Below are 19402 nucleotides of genomic sequence, written 5' to 3' on the forward strand. Positions count from 1 at the left end.
ACTGTGACATCACAGCTGATGCAAACAGGGTCAGTGTCAGGGAGGGAGGCTGTGAGTTTAGAGAGCCATTAGCAGGTTGTAGTTTGTTACTAGAGTGCAAAGCGTCCCCTTTCTATTTTCTTACCTTAAACTCGCACCGAGCTGTTTAGTGGACCCTTTAGTTTAGCTTGGCGTACGGGGAGGAAAAAGCCCTTTTGCTAGAAAACCCTGAGCGTAGTGGAGAGTTTAGTTTAGGCCCCAGACGGAAATCTTCAGGGAAGGCCAACCTGTGGCGAGATGTTCATCTTTGCGCATAAGACAGACACCCCCATCAGCACCTACAGGGACTCCTACCGCGTGCCGTGCCGCACCGACAACTCCTACAAGGAGCCCAATCTCAGTATGGGCGACATGAGCCACCTCGTGTCCAAGGTAAATCTTGACGTGAGTCCGGAGTCAAAGGGGTGGTGAGGACACAAAGGAACTTTTCGAAGAAGAGTTGCTTTTCTAAAGAACTTGGGACCAGTTTATGGAGGAGATCCGTATGTGTTCAACCACTTTGATCAGCTTGTTGAATGGTCTCTTTAAATTTGAAGGTTCATTATTCTTCCGCAAGATGTGTATTTCTTTAAGGGCCATAGCAAATAACGTGACTCAGTTTTACAGCTGTGAAGCAGTGTAGCAGGTGCTGTTAAGTTGTGTTAATTAAGCTGTGTCAGCAATTGGGTATAGTATATCAAGAGCGGGTGGCGCTGTGGGTAAAACCACAGTGCCTAGGACTTGCCGATCACATGGTCGGCGGTTCGAATCCCCGCGGCGGGGTTAGCTCCCGTCTTTCGGTCCCAGCTCCTGCCCACCTAGCAGTTTGAAAGCACCCCTAAGTGCAAGTAGATAAATAGGTACCGCCTTATAGCGGGAAGGTAAACGGCATTTCCGCGCGCTGCACTGGTGCTGGCTCGCCAGAGCAGCTTCGTCACGCTGGCCACGTGACCCGGAAGTGTCTCCGGACAGCGCTGGCCCCCGGCCTCTTAAGTGAGATGGGCGCACAACCCTAGAGTCGGACACGACTGGCCTGTACGGGCAGGGGTACCTTTACCTTTTTATATCAAGAGCAGCACCTAGCTCTCTCAGTACCCTGGTGGTTGGGTTGGTGGATGGGTCATGCTTAGTGATATATTATAATTAATGTAAAAGGAGTTTTTGTTTTCGTTATTAAAACCTAGCTAAAGTTATTTTGTGTTCCTTGTAATGTGTGGTTTCCCCAGCACGCCTTCTGCAGTGCAACTAGTCTGCAAATAGCCAACACAGCTGACCTGCCACTGCTAGAGATGCCTAATAATAATAATAATAATAATAATAATAATAATAATAATAATTTTTTTATTTATACCACGCCCTTCCCGGTTCAAAAACCGGGCTCAGGGCAGCTAACAAATTTAAAACACCTAATTGTAAAAGCAGCATAAAATACAGTATAAAAACATGATTAACAATAAAATTCAAAGTTCAGAAATCAGTTTAGGGGAAATCCATCTAATAAGCATTAGGTGATCCCCAGGGCTAGCTGGCTGAATTGGTCCTACTTGGGCCAGCGAGGAGGCCAGGAGAGAATTAGCTGTGGGATCCCAGAGCGGGTGATCTTCATAAAAGGGGAGGGGAGGGAAGAGAAGGGAAATAAAAGATCAGGCTGAATTCAAATTAAAGGCCAGGTGGAATAGCTCTGCCTTACAGGCCTGACGGAAGGAGGTTAAATCCTGCAGGGCCCTGGTCTCGTGGGACAGAGCATTCCACCAGGTCGGAGCCATCACTGAAAAGGCCCTGGCCCTGGTGGAGGATAGTCTGACTTCCTTAGGGCCCGGGACCTATAAACTATTGTTATTCATGGACCTTAAGGTTATCAGGCTCCTAATAGCCCCTAGCCAACTTGGCTGATGGGCCAGGATGGTTGCGAGTCCAGCAACAACCCCCGGAGAGATCTTCAGCCCGGCAGGAAGTGAGTTGCCCAGGGCCACCAGATCACCAACACCCCCCAAACAGGGCAACCGAGGGTTCATGAGTCTTTTTTCTGCCTTGTAGGGCTTGAGTGTGCCCAGAATCGACCACCCGATAGACCAAAACCGCCTGGAGAATATGGTGAAGAAGGCAGTGCAGGAATACACCTATAAGAACTGCATAGACCCAACAGCTTATCGGCCGTACAAATATTGGGTGACCAGGGAGGAAGGTACGTTTCACTTACTTGTGCACAAGGGGTTGCTTCCATAGATGTATTTGTTAAATTTTCTGTTTTACAATTCAGAATATACATTTAAACAACCTTAAAATATCAATGACTTCCCTTCTTCTCTTCCCATGGTTCATTTTGCATAGTGTATGCACCTGCATATTTTATGTTAACTAAACCGTTCAGTATTCCATTATTACTTCCATCAAAACTTATTTACACTGTTGAATTGATCTTAATGCTGCCGACGTTTTCAAGTGTACACAATTCCCTCCCCCATATATTCAAGAAACATTTTCCAATCTTCTTTAAACGAATGTTCTTCTTGTTTTCTTATTCTGTAAGTTAGATCTGCAAGCTACACATATTCCATCAGTTTAAGTTGCCATTCTTCTTTGGTTGGGACCTTGCTTGTTTTCCATTTTTGGGCTAACAAAACATAGGCAGCCGTAATGGCATACATAAATAACCCTTTTTGACACCTGGGAAGCCTTTAAGGGTCACTTCCAGCTCTACAATTCTATGATTCTATGACTTATTAAAAATATTTATTGATGCTTTTGAATTCTGGTGCTGGAGGAGACTCTTGAGATTCCCATGGACTGCAAGAAGATCAAACCGATCCATTCTGAAGGAAATCAGCCCTGAGTGCTCACTGGAAGGACAGATCCTGAAGCTGAGGCTCCAATACTTTGACCACCTCATGAGAAGAGAAGACTCCCTGGAAAAGACCCTGATGTTGGGAAAGATGGAGGGCACAAGGAGAAGGGGACGACAGAGGACGAGATGGTGGGACAGTGTTCTCGAAGCTACCAGCATGAGTTTGACCAAACTGCGGGAGGCAGTGGAAGACAGGAGTGCCTGGCATGCTCTGGTCCAGGGGGTCACGAAGAGGCGAACACAACTAAACAACAACAACAACAATTTCATTTTTTAAAATGTCAAAGCAATTTACAATTATGTATGCATAAAACCATACAGCTGAAATCCATATTTGAAAAGGTTAAAAGCAGGCATTGATTAGGCATACAAGTTACCAGAAAAGAGATTCTGACTTGTAACTTGAACCCATTGGTAATCCAGCCTTGAGGTTTGGAAGGCATGGACTACAGTGCTCTCGGGCTATTCCTGTCCAGGAACGGCCATTGTTGGTGAACCAAACAGAGCTGGTAAACCAGCCTGTGATCCCCATTCACTCTTATTTCCAGGCATTTCCTGCCCCTGACAGTAGAGATGGAACATAATTTTCTATAGGTTAAGGTAAAGGGACCCCTGACCATTAGGTCCAGTCGTGGCCGACTCTGGGGTTGCGGCGCTCATCTCGCTTTATTGTCTGAGGGAGCTGGCATACAGCTTCCAGGTCATGTGGCCAGCATGACTAAGCCGCTTCTGGCAAACCAGAGCAGTGCACGGAAACGCCATTTACCTTCCCGCTGGAGCGGTACCTATTTATCTACTTGCACTTTGACGTGCTTTCGAACTGCTAGGTTTGCAGGAGCAGGGACCAAGCAACAGGAGCTCATCCCGTCGCGGGGATTCGAACTGCCGACCTTCTGATTGGCAAGTCCTAGGCTCTGTGGTTTAACCCACAGCACCACCCGCGTCCCATAATTTTCTATAAGAGGCATTAAAAAAAGAAAAAGTACCTGCTGAGAGAGGCAGCAGTTTTTACGCACTTAATTTCACATGTCCTGAATCATTCACCTACATTGGATGTCCCTCTTGAGTTCCAGCATCATGAGAGACAGAGAAGTTTTTCTCCATCTGCTCTCTCCATGCAATACAGGATTTTTACATGCTCCTATCACCTCTTTAAACAGAGAAGTCCCCAAAGCTGTGACATTTCCTCCTGGGGAAGTTGCCGAAACCACTCGATCATTTTGGTGGCCCTTTTCTGACCCTTTTCCAATTCTACAGCATCCGTTCTTAGGCGAGGCGACCAGAACTGCTCACGGTACGGCCAACGCAGTGTTTGTATAGCAAACGCTTTGGTCCTCAGTGATGCGTTCCTTCCTCTTTTTTTGCCCCCTCTGGGCTTTCCATCCTCAATCCTGGTTGCAAAACTCTCCCATCTCCTTTTTAAATCGCAGAGAGGATCAACCCGGTCTTCATCGGTGACAACAGGTACGCAACGTGGAGAACGGGGCCCTACAACAGCGCGGCATGGAATCGATACACCACGTACCTTCCACGGATCCCTCGGGTAAGCCTCGCGACTCCGCGGAGATCCGGGGTGGGGTGAAGGTCCGAAAGGAGGCCCCTGCTGTGGACAGGAACTGCCCTTGCACACCTGGTAGCAGAGCGGCAGAGGGCTGGGCTGCAGCGAAGTCGCTCTTAAGCAAGGCGACGCTTAAGCAAGTAATATCCAAGGAATTCGCATAAACAGAAACTCTAGAAGTCACAAAATATGCACTCTTAATGGATTCTCTAGAAAGCATAAAACCAAATAAATATGTCTTATAACCACTGACTTATGACCACTGCTCCATAGCAATTGTTGTTATACCGTATTTTTCGCTCCATAAGACGCACCTGACCATAAGACACAGCTAGTTTTTATTTATTTTTTTTATAAGATATTTATTAGAATTTTCCATTTTATACAAAGAAAAATTTAAAAAGTTCATAACTTATTTTTCAATAACATATTTCCTTGACCTCCTCATGCCTCCCCTTCTTGCATTCCAGTTCAAATTGTTTATCCAGCAAATCCTTATCTCCTAGCATTACAATTAAACCCCTTATTTTCTATCCATCTTCTTAAATTATTGTAGCTTAAACTCTTACTTATATACAAAGAAAAAAAAGGACCATTTTTTCATATTCTTGTGTACCATTACAGCTAGAAACCACTTAATTTCAATCCAACATCACTCAACATTCATTAATATTGCAATATTTTTGTAAGTAGTCCTTGAATTTCTTCCATTCTTCTTCTGCCGACTCTTCTCCCTGGTCACGGATTCTGCCAGTCATTTCTGCCAATCCCATAAAGTCAATCAACTTCGTCTGCCATTCTTCCAGAGTGGGTAGATCTTGTGTCTTCCAATACTTTGCGATGAGTATTCTTGCTGCTGTTGTGGCATACATAAAGAAAGTTCTATCCTTTTTTAACACCAATTGGCCGACCATGCCCAAGAGAAAGGCCCGAGACGCAGCTAGTTTTTAGAGGGGGAATGCAAGGGGGGGGGGATTCTTTAAAGGGAGCGCTGAGCAGAGCCTGTATCCATCCCAGGCTCTGCTCAACGCTCCCTTTCACGAGCCACGTGGAGCTTGTGTGTGGCGCTTGCAAGCTTTTCCCCTCCTCAGGGAAAAGCCCCCAAAAGCCACACACACGCTCCACGCGGCTTGTGAAAGGGAGCGCTGAGCAGAGCCTCCCGCCTGCATTCGCTCCATAAGACACACACACACATTTCCCTTTACTTTTTAGGAGGGAAAACGTGCGTCTTATGGAGCGAAAAATACAGTACTTTTCCATTCACCATATATATGGGTTTATGAAGCAATTCTGTATCCTTCTGCTGCGCTGAAGAAGAATTCCACGAAACAGTGGGTATATCCGGAATCACTGTTCACAACGTCTGTTTGCGAACTACTTCAGCAGCGTTGGACACCATAAACAAAGCTTTACAGCCTGTTTTCACCAGATAAGAATCTGATACACTGCTTCTTTCAGAGACTTGCATAGTCTTCAAAGACTTTCAGAGACTTATAAGACTTAAGTTTATTTGGTTTTATGTGTTCTAGAGAATCCATTAAGAGTGCATATTTTGCGACTTCCACAGATTCAGAAGTTTTCTGTTTATGTGATTTCATATATTTCATATTATATAAAGAGTTTATATCGATATCGTATCATTGTATTTGGTCATTGTGTTGCCTTGGATATTACTGACTATTGTTTGCAACACGGGTTAAATTGTTTGGTTACTCTTAAGCAAGGCCAGCTCTACCATCAGACAGAGCCAAGCAGCAGCCTTGGGCGGCAGGTGCTGGTGGTGAGGAATTATAGAGTTGGAAGGGACCCCAGAGGTCTTCTAGTCCACCCCTCTCCTGCAGTTCTCCACTAAAGCGTCGCTGACAGATGACCACCCAACCTTGGCTTAAAAACCTCCAAGGAAGGAGAGCCCAGCACCTTCTAAAGGAGTCTGTCCCACTGTCAAACAGCGTCCCCCACCTTAAATTTGTGCAGCTGATTCTTCCAGCCTAAGCGTACAACCTTACATCGGTTCCTCGTGAAATTCCTTTCCCCAGTTGGGCCCAGTTCTCCCGCCTCCACAGAGCATCGGGGGTGACACGGGGTCCCGAACATGAGCATTGCGCTGCATCATGCCAAATGCCTGTGTCCCTGCATAATTCCCAGAGAAATGGGCTCACGCTGTGCAATCTTTCCTTGCAGGAGGCTGGGTTAGAGTCAATCCTTCGCGGGATGCCCATGCAATACCCTCCGAAACCAGAGCGTCTCAACAATTACGGTAACTCCTCTGCAATCTTGTACATCCTGCCTGGTTTAGGAACGTAGTAAAGATAAAGGAACCCCTGACCATTAGGTCCAGTCGTGGCCGACTCTGGGGTTGCGGGGCTCATCTCGCTTTATTGGCCGAGGGAGCCGGCGTACAGCTTCTGGGTCATGTGGCCAGCATGACTAAGCCGCTTCTGGCGAACCAGAGCAGCGCACGGAAATGCCATTTACCTTCCCACTGGAGTGGTACCTATTTATCTACTTGCACTTTGACGTGCTTTCGAACTGCTAGGTGGGCAGGAGCTGGGACCGAGCAACAGGAGCTCACCCCGTCACGCGGATTCAAACCGCTGACCTTCTGATTGGCAAGCCCAGGCTCTGTGGTTTAACCCACAGCGCCCCCCGCGTCCCTGTTTGGGAACATAGGAACCTGCTTTATACTGAAGCAATGCTGTCTGTCTGCACTGATGAACAGAGGCTCTCCAGGGTTTCAGACAGGGAGTCTTTCCTAGCCCTGCCCAGAATGGCTGGGTACTGAACCCACAAACGTCTGCAGACAGAGCTAATATTCTATGCCTGAGCTATGGCCCTTCCCTTAGTTTGCTCCACATCATCCTGCAGGTTTCTTAGTCACCCATCACTGTCCTTAAAGCCCATCTGATCCATCATTCTCTCTCCAGTCACCAGATGCTTTGGGGGGAGAGGGTCATAAAGACCAGCAGCTCATCTTTTGAGAGTATACTCCCTCTGAACCTGGAGAGTTTAACTGTCTTGGCCTAATAGCCGTCGGCGAGTTTCATCATCTGTCAGCTTGGATAACAATCCCTTTTAAAGGCACCTGGCTAGCAGCTATCGTCATCACAAGCCATCATTGCGAATGCCCCTAGTTTAAATTGAGCTGTGATTCCTACATTGTGGGGAGTTGGTCTAGATGGCCCATGGGTTCCCTTCCAATTCTGCAGTTCTGTGCACTGCGAGAAAAAGGGCTTCCTTTTCTCTGTTGCCCTGAACCAACTGGTTTACTTGGCTGGCTGGCAGGCAGCCTACGTCTGAGTGTTCACTTCACTGTAGTAATAATAATAATAATAATTTGTACCCCACCCATCTGGCTGGGTTTCCCCAGCCACTCTGGGCGGCTTCCAACAAAGATTAAAAATACATTAAAATGTCACACATTAAAAGCTTCCCTGAACAGAGCTGCCTTCAGATGTCTTCTAAATGTCAGGTAGTTGTTTATCTCCTTGACATCTGAAGGGAGGGCGTTCCACAGGGTGGGTGCCACTACCGAGAAGGCCCTCTGCCTGTTTCCCTGTAACCTCACTTCTCGCAATGAGGGAACCGCCAGAAGGCCCTCGCCGCTGGACCTCAGTGTCTGGGCAGAACGATGGGGGTGGAGACGAGGCCGTTTAGGGCTTTAAAGGTCAACACCAACACTTTGATTTGTGCTCAGAAACTTACTGGGAGCCAATGGAGGTCTTTCAAGACCGGTGTTACGTGGTCTCAGCGGCCGCTCCCAGTCACCAGTTTAGCTGCCGCATTCTGGATTAGTTGTAGTTTCTGGGTCACCTTCAAAGGTAGCCCCACATAGAGCGCATTGCAGTAGTCCAAGCAGGAGATAACCAGAGCATGCACCACTCTGGCCAGACAGTCCGCGGGCAGGGAGGGTCTCATCCTGCGTACCAGGTGGAGCTGGTAGACAGCTGCCCTGGACACAGAATTGATCTGCGCCTCCATGGACAGCTGTGAGTCCAAAATAACTCCTAGGCTGTGCACCTGGTCCTTCAGGACCAGGGAGTCCTCCACACCAGCCTGCCCCCTGCCCCCCAAGAACAGTACTTCTGTCTTGTCAGGATTCAACCTCAGTCCATTAGCTGCCATCCATTCTCCAACCGCCTCCAGGCAGTGGCGTAGCGTGGGGGGTGCAGGGGGGGCCGGCCGCACTGGGTGCAACATCTGGGGGTTAGGGCAAATCCACGGGTTAGGGGGCGCAAATCCACGGGTTAGGGGGCGCAAATCCACGGGTTAGGGGGCGCAAATTACTTGCCTTGCCCCGGGTGCTGACAACCCACGCTACGCCACTGCCTCCAGGCACTCGCACATAAAACGCCCTCCTAGTTTTCCAGGGGCACAAGCTCTCCTCTCTCTCTCTTCCCCACCCATTTTCTTCAGAACGGGAAGTGGTGGTGAACATGTTGAACAGCTTGTCTCGGAAGCAGCTTCCGTCCATACAGCACCGTTACACCATCCCGGGACGGATGCCTTACCAAGGCTACTACAGCCCCTGCACGGGACGCCATTACTGCTTGCGAGGGATGGACTACTACGTCGACGGGGCGCCCACCAACGAGCGACAGATCAGCCAGCTAGTTGAGAAGATTGTAAGGTTCGGAGGGTTTTGCAGACCACACCCCAACTCCTCCCCCTCAGGGCTCTTGCAGGGGGGGCTTGGAAAGGGGGGCATAGAAAAGACTCTGTGCTGGGCCCGGGGGTAACCCATGAAACACAGTCCAGGTCCAGTCCAGAATCCGAAGGTTCTGCTAGGAGTCAGTCAGACAGGGCCAAGGTAGGGCACGAGGCAGGAAACCAGGCAAGGACAGGTACAGGATCTCAGGCAGGATCTGGCAAACAGCAATGTTGCTCCCACAACCTGGGGCGGGGTCCAACAGCCTTTTATCTCTGTGGGGGTAACGGCCGGTCCTGATCCCCCGGCGACTCACCTCCCTGTCTCGCCCAAAGGCGAGCACTCCTCCTGCAAATACTCAGGTCTCTCCTTCTCTCAGACCTTTGTCTCTGCAGCTTGGGAGACGTCGGTGGGTTACTAGACCCAGGGACCGCCTCAGCCTCCCCTGACCCAACCGGTAGTGGAGCAGCTGTAAGTGATGGCCCAGCTGGAGGCAACAAGGTCATCCCCACATCTGGAGCCAGGGCAGGCTCAGGCCCCAGACTCGCCCCAGCTGGTGCTTGTTGCAGGAGAACCTGTGCAGAATGGGACTCTTCAGAATCAGGCCCCAGACCTGGTTCAGATGATGCCTGAGGCAAAGATCCGGTGCGTACTGAGATTCCTCTGGCTCCGAGTCCCAGGCCATCACAGACTCCGCAATAAGCTCTCCATTGGAACATATGCACAGGGTGCACGCTGCAAGGTGTCCTCGTGTGGGGTGGGTTTTAATAGGTTGGAGAGGATGAATTAATTGTGATTCATCCCCCCAGGTGCCCACATGTTTGTGTTGAACGGACAGAACATCAGCTCACTGCTTGCATTTAAATGCGAGGCTGAGTTGAAAGTCCCGTCCTTAGCAGCAAATTAAAAGCGTATGAATTAGGCTGCAAAGCCGCCTTTTGAACAAGTCCAACTGCGGAGCAAGATGGTTCCCCCTTTTCTTGCGCCGCTTAACAAAGAATCAGACAGCAGGCTGAGAAGTAAGTTTAAATGGAGTTTACTTACTCATAGCTATGAACTGGGTTGTCAGCAACTGCAGCAGTAAAAATTTGCAGGTAAAATACTTGCATTTGCAGAAGGAATAGCCTCAGGCATGCATGTGTGTGAGCTGGAGCAGTTAGACTAATAATAATAATAATAATAATAATTTATTATTTGTACCCCGCACATCTGGCTGGGTCTCCCCAGCCACTCTGGGCAGCTTCCAACAAAGATTAAAAATACATTAAAATGTCACACATTAAAAACTTCCCTGAATATGTCTGCTCCGAGCACTGGTCGAAGAGAGGGACGGAGGCGGAACAGGAAATACTATTATGTTCCTTTCCCCTCCTGTCATGAGGGGGAAATGACCTCACACAGAGCCCCCTCTACCAATTACATGTCTATGGCTTGAGTCTTCCTATCAGCAATACAGCTCTGTGATCTTAACTCCTACTCATACTAACTGGCAAGAATATGTGTTGTTAGATTTGGCTGCTAATCCCCCACAAACCCCTTCTCGGGCAAATACAGCAATTGCATGCACAGTTTTATTAAAGCACCCAAAGTCCCATCTTTGATTCAAAGGTTTTCAAAACTATCTCTCAGTCGAGGTTTGGTGAAGATGCCAGCGGTCATCTCTTTGGCAATACAGTGGTACCTCTGGTTGCAAACGCACGCCGTGTCTGTGCGTGCATGGGTCGCGATTCGCCGCGTCTGTGCATGCACGTGACGTCATTTTGAGCGTCTGCGCGAGCGGCGAAACCTGGAAGTAACCCTTTCCAGTACTTCTGGGTTGCCATGGGACGCAACCTCAAAACGTGCAACCTGAAGCAAACGCAACACGAGGTATGATTGTAGGCCAATTCAACTAGGCCATTGCGCAGACAGCGGTACTCACCCTGACCCCGACCCCCTGATGTGCTTGGTTTTCCCTTGAACTTCTCGCTCTGTAATACCTTTGGAAAAGCTCTGCTTGTCTTCCATCTGTCAAATAGGTTTCTCCTGCGCCAACCCCAAATCCATAGTCCGCCAGGCCAGCTCTCTGCGTGCTCAGTCGCAGCTACATACACTGACTCTGTAAAAGACAAAGCTACACATCCTTCTTTATAACTGCCGTAAGAAAGGGGACCGTTGCCAAACATAAAGACATACCCACCTGGTTCCCTTGTAATCTTTTTTTTTATATAAATATTTATTCAGTTTTTCAATTTTATACAAACAATAAAGAAAAAGAAAAAGAAAAATATTAAAAACAAATCAATTTCGATATCAATTTTTCAATAACATGTTTCTTTGACTTCCTCATACCTCCCCTTCTTGTTTTCTAGTTCAAAATGATTATCCAGCAAATCCTAATCTCTTAACATTCCTTTTAACTAACACCTTATTTTCCAATCAACTTTTTTAAATTTTATAACTTAAACAATATTTATCCCATTTCTTTTTATCATAACAGCTAGAGACCACGTGAATTCAATCCAGCATCTTTCAAAGTTCATTAATTTTGCAATATTTCTGTAAATAGTCCTTAAATTTCTTCCAGTCTTCTTCTGCCGACTCTTCTCCCTGGTCGCGGATTCTGCCGGTCATTTCTGCCAAACCCATACAGTCAATCAACTTCATCTGCCATTCTTGGTTCCCTTGTAATCTTTAGCGCCTACAGCCTGGTCAGCAACCGGTCAGCCTAACAGTTCATAGTCAAGGTAAAGGGACCGCTGACCATTAGGTCCAGTTGTGGATGACTCTGGGGTTGCGGCGCTCATCTCGCTTTTTTGGCTGAGGGAGCCGGCGTACAGCTTCCGGGTCATGTGGCCAGCATGACTAAGCCGCTTCTGGCGAACCAGAGCAGCACACGGAAATGCCGTTTACCTTCCCACCGGAGCGGTACCTATTGATCTACTTGCACTTTGACGTGCTTTCCAACTGCTAGGTTGGCAGCAGCAGGGACTGAACAACGGGAGCTCACCCCCTCGCGGGGATTCGAACCGCCGACCTTCTGATCGACAAGTCCTGGGCTCTGTGGTTTAACCCACAGTGCCATGCTCCTCTTTTTATGAGGGCTCGGTCCATCTCAGTGGGAGGACTTCCTTTCCTGCTTAGAATTCCCCCTGCATTTGCAATGTCTGGCCTCGTTGTCGTGGTAAGGTGCAAATGTTTCGCTATTGTTGACCTGCGCTGGTTGTGGTCAGGCAAGAGCTATGATTCATGTTTGCTCTCCAGGAAATCGACGGTCATTGGTGTGGCTACTGGGTTGGCTTCTCACAGCTTCAGGCTGTCAAGCAATTCAGCAACTTTCCTCCTTTGGCTTAGAATATAAGATTCATCCTCCTAAATTTCAATTCTGACACCCCAATAGCGGGAGCCACTTCCTAGTTCTTTCACCTCCACTTCTTTGCCTAATAATAATAATAATAATAATAATAATAATAATAATAATAATTTATTATTTGTATCCTGCCCATCTGGCTGGGCTTCCCCAGCCACTCTGGGCGGCTTCCAACAAAGATTAAAAATACATTAAAATGTCACACATTAAAAACTTCCCTGAACAGGGCTGCCTTCAGATGTCTTCTGAATGTCAGGTAATTGCTTACCTCTTTGACATCTGAAGGGAGGGAGTTCCACAGGGCGGGGCCACCACCAAGAAGGCCCTCTGCCTGGTTCCCTGTAACCTCACTCCTCGCAGCGAGGGAACCGCCAGAAGGCCGTCGGCACTGGACCTCAGTGTCTTGGCTGAATGATGGGGGTGGAGATGCTCCTTCAGGTCTACTGGGCCGAGGCCGTTTAGGGCTTTCAAGGTCAGCACCAACACTTTGAATTGTGCTCAGAAACGTACTGGGAGCCAATGTAGGTCTTTCAGGACCTAAGTGTCTTAAGTGGCCAGCAGCCTGGGAGGGAGGGGTCAGTTAGCCATGATTGTTAATTAACCATGATAGCTAAGTGGAACCTCCATGTGCAAAAGCAGTGTACCTCTACTGGGAACCAAAAACAACACACACACACAAACACACCCAACGTATTAGGAAATGGTAATCAACTTTGCACCCTGGCTGTGAGAAGCTGCTGACCACTCTTGGGCACAGAACACTGGGCTGGTTGGGTCCTGGTCTGATCCTGCAATGTAGCTCTTCTCTAGTGTCCTGCTTTCCCCTCCAAGTTCTTTCCCGTGGCTCTAGCTCTGACCCACCCGCTGAGATGCCAGCCAAGGTCTCCGGCAGCCCTTTAACGGCAACCTCTCTCTTTCCCCCACTGCCCTTCCAGGAATTTCCCGTACTACGACCACCACCACGAGATGACTCTTTGTGCACGAATGCCCGACCTGCCGCCTGGTTTCCCGTATATGAACCTTAGGTAAGGAACCCAAACAGGTTTGGTGACGGGAAGGAGCTGGGCTGCGGACGCGTGGTTGCTCACAAGGGATGTGTGTTGCCTGGGGACCGTTCCCGGAGACCAAACCTCGTGAACAGATTTTCCCCAAGGATAGCTTGGTTGCCAGCGAACCAGATAATAATAATAATAATAATAATAATAATAATAATAATAATAATAATAAAAATATTTATACCCCGCCCTCCCCGGCCAGAGCCGGGCTCAGGGTGGCTAACACCAATAAAATCACAGTAAAAACATAATAGGGGGGAAAGGGGGAGGGGACCAATTTAAAATACAGGTTAAAATGCAGTTTAAAATGCAGCCTCATTTTAAAATAGCAGATAAATCAAGACCATAAGGGAAGGGAAACATAAGGGTCAGACCAAGTCCAAACCAAAGGCCTGGTGGAACAGCTCTGTCTTGCAGGCCCTGCGGAAAGATGTCAAGTCCCGCAGGGCCCTGGTCTCTTGTGACAGAGCGTTCCACCACATCGGGGCCAGTGCTGAAAAGGCCCTGGCCCTAGTTGAGACCAGTCTAACCTCCTTGAGGCTCGGGACCTCCAAAGTGTTGTTATTTGTGGACCTTAAGGTCCTCCGCGGGGCATACCAGGAGAGGCGGTCCCATAGGTACGAGGGTCCTAGGCCGTATAGGGCTTTAAAGGTCAAAACCAGCACCTTAAACCTGACCCTGTACTCGACCGGGAGCCAGTGCAGCTGGATGAATGTGATCCCGTGGCAAGGACCCCGTAAGGAGCCTCGCCGCGGCATTCTGCACCCGGTGGAGTTTCTGGGTCAGCTTCAAGGGCGGCCCTGCATAGAGCGAATTACAGTAGTCAAGCCTGTAGGTGACCATCGCATGGATCACTGACCAGGTCGGGGCGGGAAAGGTAAGGGACCAACTGCTTAATACGCCAGAGATGAAAAAACGCCACCTTTGCTGTGGCTGCAACCTGCGCCTCCTCTAGCAGGCAGCCAGAAGCGGGTTCTGGATAATAGGATCTGTGCCTGTTGGATCAGGCCAATGGAGACTAGGTTACACCATCAACCTTGGTTGACTGGTACAACGGAAACACAGATGCTACCTTCTGCTGTGGGATGAGCGCAATCCTGCCTTGTTCCAGCAGGAGCAATGAGGCTGTCAGACAAGGGAGGTTTCAAAAGTCACACAGCGGACTGCTGGGTGATGTTTTCAGCACCGGCTCTCTAGTGCGTCTTTCTTGAGAGACAATGGAGTCTGCCTCCAGGGGTGAAGTCAAACCACTGCGTCAGCAGCACCAAAGTGACCTCCTTGGGGTGCGAGCTTGGGGAGTGTGTCAGTGGTGTCACAACAGGGGGCAGGCACCCCGGGTGCCATGTCTGGGGGGGTGACAAGAAGACACCCCGCAGGGGCTCGTGGCAGCGTGAGCAGCCATTGCGCCACTGCAGCCGCATGTGGAGGATCCTGCAGCCAGCGAGCAGAGGATCCCAGCGCCAGCAGCAAACCACTATGTACAGCGCATGTGCAGGGTCACACACATGTGCTGTACGTAACAACGACGCACATGCACTGTACATAGCGGTTTGCCACCAGCGTTGCTCCAGCGCTGGACGGACGGTGCCGGGATCCTCTGCTAGTGGCTGCGGCCGTGAACGGAGGATCCTCCACATGCGGCTGGAGCGGCGACGGAGGGGTCCCAACACCGTCTGCATGGACGTGCGCCCTACGTAGCGACGCCCCCTGCCCCGGGTGTTACAATGCCCTCGATCGCCCCTGCAGTGTGTATGGAGGTCCCAGGCTACCCAGACGACAGGACCCCCTTCTCACCCTCACCGATGAGGGCTTGAGACCTATCGGCTGCCCTCACCTGGCTTAGCCAGTCGAAGCTGCTCCCAATGGACGCTGTTTGGTGCTGGCAGCTTCTAGGAGCCATGGGTAAGAGCTGAGTGCAGGGTGAGGACCAAAGGTAGACAGACTATTTCAGAAGTAGCACAACGTGTGTCCACCCACCCCATAGGTAAAGGTAAAGGGACCCCTGACCGTTAGGTCCAGTCACAGACGACTCTGGGGTTGCGGCACTCATCTCACTTTATTGACCGAGGGAGCCGGCGTACAGCTTCCAGGTCATGTGGCAGGAATAAGCCACTTCTGGCGAACCAGAGCAGTGCACAGAAACGCTGTTTACGTTCCCGCCGGAGCGGTACCTATTTATCTACTTGCACTTTTTGGGGTGCTTTCGAACTGCTAGGTTGGCAGGAGCTGGGACCGAGCAACGGGAGCTCACCCCGTCGCAGGGATTCAAACCGCCGACCTTCTGATCAGCAAGTCCCAGGCTCTGTGGTTTAAGCCACAGCACCACCTGCGTCCCTCCCCCACCCCATACACCCCTCTACAAGGTTTATCTGAAGAATATCAGAAGATATACTGCAGGGACTGACTAAGCCATTCTTCCGCAGCCTAGTGCTTTCCAGATGTTTTGCTCCCACCAGCTGGCTGCGGCTGATGGGAATCGTAATCCGAAACATCTGGAGGGCAGCAGACTGGCAAAGGCTGCCGTAGCGATTGCTTCTGTGTGTCTGTGTCTTGGAAATGAGGTGGATTTCTCTGTTTGCCAGGCAGTTGGGGGCTACCTCTCTCTGCCAGTACAAATAAAATCTGGTTTTTTGCTTTCCGAAATCCCTACATGGAGGGCATTTAATTGGGAGCTTCACCATGAAGGCAATGGGGAGGCAGTATGAACAATTTGACAGGTATGTGTTGAGCAGGCATGTCTCTCAATACCTGGGGGGGAAATATATACTGTATTGGCCCAAATATAAGCCGCACTTTCCCCCCAAATTCCAACCATGAAAAGTTAAAGTGTGGCTTAAATTCGCGACCTTACAAAAATTGGCTTTTACGATACCGCTGCCGAAACGGTAAAACGGACCAAAAAAATGTTTTATTGCCGATTTGCGAGCTTGAGACTGTTCATTGGCCATTTGCAGGTGTGAATGGCTGCAGAATTGAAGCAATTGAATACCGATTTGTGATTTTAGCAATTGTACAGTAACCTTTGCAGGCTTGCAAGATCAAAGGCTTAAATAGGCTCGGAGTTACAGTTCTACCAACCGCAGCTGTTTTCACCCTGTAACCCATTCATAGGCAAACTCTGGCCCTCCAGATGTTTGGGACTACAATTCCCATCATCCCTAGCTAACAGGACCAGTGGTCAGGGATGATGGGAATTGTAGTCCCAAACATCTGGAGGGCCGGAGTTTGCCTATGCCTGCTGTAACCCAATTTTAAGGGAGCGGCTTATATTCGGGTATTGTCTTTTTTTCTCCCCCCCCCCTTGAATTTTAAAGGTGTGGCTTATTTGTGGGTGCAGCTTATATTCGGGCCGATATGGTATATATCCACCTTTCCTTTTCCCTCCAGGGCCATTGGGGTGTTTTGGTGGTTCCAGATAAAACACCTATATGGATATAGCAGGACCACAACAGCAGTCAGGTGGGGGGCAAAGGGGAACAGCAACCAACTCTCAGCCCCAGGCCTTGGACATTTCCAGGTTTTGGATTCCTGTGATGTTGCAGCACTCACAAGAAAAGCCAGATTAGGATAAAGGCCTTGATTAGGATAAAGATTCGTTCTAAAGTTCACAGGATGCAAAGATGGTTTGTTTACTGAAGGTACTTTTCACCTGCCCTTTAAGCATAAAACAGGCCAGCAACAAAAGTTAAAAATTAAAAAGAAAGGCTAAAGGCTGCTGCTCACATTGCCATCTTGACACTTTAACCCCCTTTAACCAAAGACGTTTCTCAGGGCAGTTTACAGAACTAATCAGTGCTAAGTAGTCCCTCCCTCTCCTCCAACTCATACTCTAAAAAGACATGGCAAAAAGGGGAAAAGGGAGGTGAAGGAAGATGCATACATGTACTGTGTCTTGTGGGTCTCCATCCTAAGTTTTTCCTTGGTTGCACTCACAAAGACATAGCACACAAGGAAAAAGGTACAGGAGGGAAGATATATCTGGTCGAGCTCCACCTTAAGCTTTTTCCTGGTTGCACTCATAATGTTCCCGCTTCTGAGAGGCCCTTCTTATTATTCCTCCTCTCCTGGAGCTCTTCCCTGTGACTTTCCTGTACTAGTCAGTTTGCCTTCCACGTCTTGCAGAGCTTTCAGCGAGATGATCGCAATTGTGGCGTAAATTCTGAGCTTGGGTTGGCAGTTTTGAGTGCACGTCTGATTTCAGTATTTGCATTTCCAAAAGTGTAGCAGTAAAATAACAAACCTCCAGGGGCGTGGACATGTAGAGCGTCAAGAAAGTGATGTCATAGCTTTGCAAAAGCTGAGCTGATCCAAGTGTGAGCAATTGCCTGGTTAGATAAAGTCTGCTTAACAGCCCCCCCCCCCGCCCCCCCATGCCTCCTTGGATTCAATGATGGAAGTAAAAATGAATGTGCCAAAAGAAGCACGTTCAAATTGCACTTGAGAGGAACGCAGATTCCACCCCCACAGATGCAAATCAGTCCTACTTATGGGGAAAGGGAGTGTCTCGTGCAAAATTGCTCCGTTTGTGCGCTGACACTGGTCTGGAATCTGGAATCCTGTGCCAGAAGGAGAAGGGAACAGTCTAGAAGGGCCAGGAAGGAAGGAAGGAAGGAAGGAAGGAAGGAAGGAAGGAAGGAAGGAAGGAAGGAGGAAAAGTGGTCCTTCAGAAATGAGTCATGGGCATAATTGGCTCTTTAGGTTGTTTTTACTATCTCAGCCAGCATCAAGGAAATAATGTTGAAGACAACGCAGAAATAGTACTTAACCTCAGTTAAACTTTCATATACAATGGTGCCTTGGTTTACAACCATAATCCGTTCCAGAGGTCCGCTTGTAAACCAAAGCAGGTTGTAACCCAAGGCGCGCTTTCGCCAGTGGGGCTTCCCCCCAAAAAAAATTGGTTGTAATTTTTAAAAAATGGGTTGTAATCCAAAAAAGGGATACACACTTCCGGGTTTGACGTGGTTGTAATCCAAAATGGTTGTAATCCAAAGCGGTTGCGCTGTATACGTTAAAAAATACTTCACCAATGTGCTGGCGCAAGGGAGAAAGAGGCGGCTATATGGGCTGTTGTGGTGGACATGCCCAAAGGTAGTAACTTTTGGCCAAGTGCTTAATGATATAAGTAAAATTACACATTTAATAGGTGAAAACTTGAATGCTTGGTACAAGAGAGCATGCTTGGCTTATTGCCCTTATGGAAAAATGGGCTCACAAATCACGACTGGCAAGAGGAACAAAGCACAAATAAACCTTTGCGGGAGAAGGGGGACTCTTCATTGCGTTTCCAAAATCTCCAGAAAAACAAAGACCAGTTTCAAAGGTTTATAGAGGTTTACTGTTATAAGTCGTGGTGCACATATGGGAATACAGATTTACATAGTGAATTTTTGTGCGTCTCCAGAGAAATAAAGGTGTTTTTTTTTAAAGTTAGTTATAAAATATTTGTTATAAATAAGTAAGTGTGCATCGCTACCATCTAAGTACAATGGAGACAGCTTGGGAGAAAAATATGTCTGCATATTTCCTGCATCTCGGGGTTGGACTAGATGACCCGTGGAGTCCCTTCTCTACCATATTCTGATTCTACATGGGGTGAGTGTGCATGTGGTCTGTAGGTGTGCTGTATGGGGTTGTGTATCTCATATGTGGCCCATTAAGTTGTGTCTGACCAGCAATGGGACCCGGAGGTCAAAAAGACACACACACAATCGCAGCCTGCAAATCAAAGTCATATTCTGCTCCGTGTAAAACCTTTTTTCTTTCTCTCTCCCTGCCAGGTGGGATACAAGCCATTTTAAGAAGGCTGGAGGGGCACAGAGGGACAGCTTTATCATTCATCCTGAATTTGTTTCGGAATCATTCCCCCATCCACCGTGTTGGTAGTAGAGAGTTGAGACAGGCTGCCATTAAAATTGCCGCTGGTGACTAA

The 19402-nt window shown here is 48.6% G+C and overlaps 1 protein-coding gene across 3 annotated transcripts in view; it reads left to right on the forward strand.

Annotated features, from left to right (window-relative positions):
* SPMIP6 (sperm microtubule inner protein 6) overlaps nt 1-19402 on the forward strand; it is a 29279-nt gene extending 9877 nt beyond the window's left edge. Inside the window, exons 1-7 of one of the 3 annotated variants that reach the window (XM_083575884.1) lie at nt 73-411; nt 2056-2203; nt 4294-4406; nt 6603-6678; nt 8835-9048; nt 13351-13440; nt 19251-19402. In XM_083575884.1, the coding sequence (XP_083432010.1) occupies nt 277-411; nt 2056-2203; nt 4294-4406; nt 6603-6678; nt 8835-9048; nt 13351-13440; nt 19251-19356 (882 nt within the window). In that variant the 5' untranslated portion in view covers nt 73-276 and the 3' untranslated portion in view covers nt 19357-19402. Of the gene's footprint in view, nt 1-72; nt 412-2055; nt 2204-4293; nt 4407-6602; nt 6679-8834; nt 9049-13350; nt 13441-19250 lie in introns of those variants that run through there. The other 2 variants (XM_083575885.1, XM_083575883.1) reach the window with 2 other exon arrangements.

Source organism: Podarcis filfolensis (assembly GCF_964270895.1).
Source record: "Podarcis filfolensis genome assembly, chromosome: 11".
NCBI classification, from domain to species: Eukaryota; Metazoa; Chordata; class Lepidosauria; order Squamata; family Lacertidae; genus Podarcis; species Podarcis filfolensis.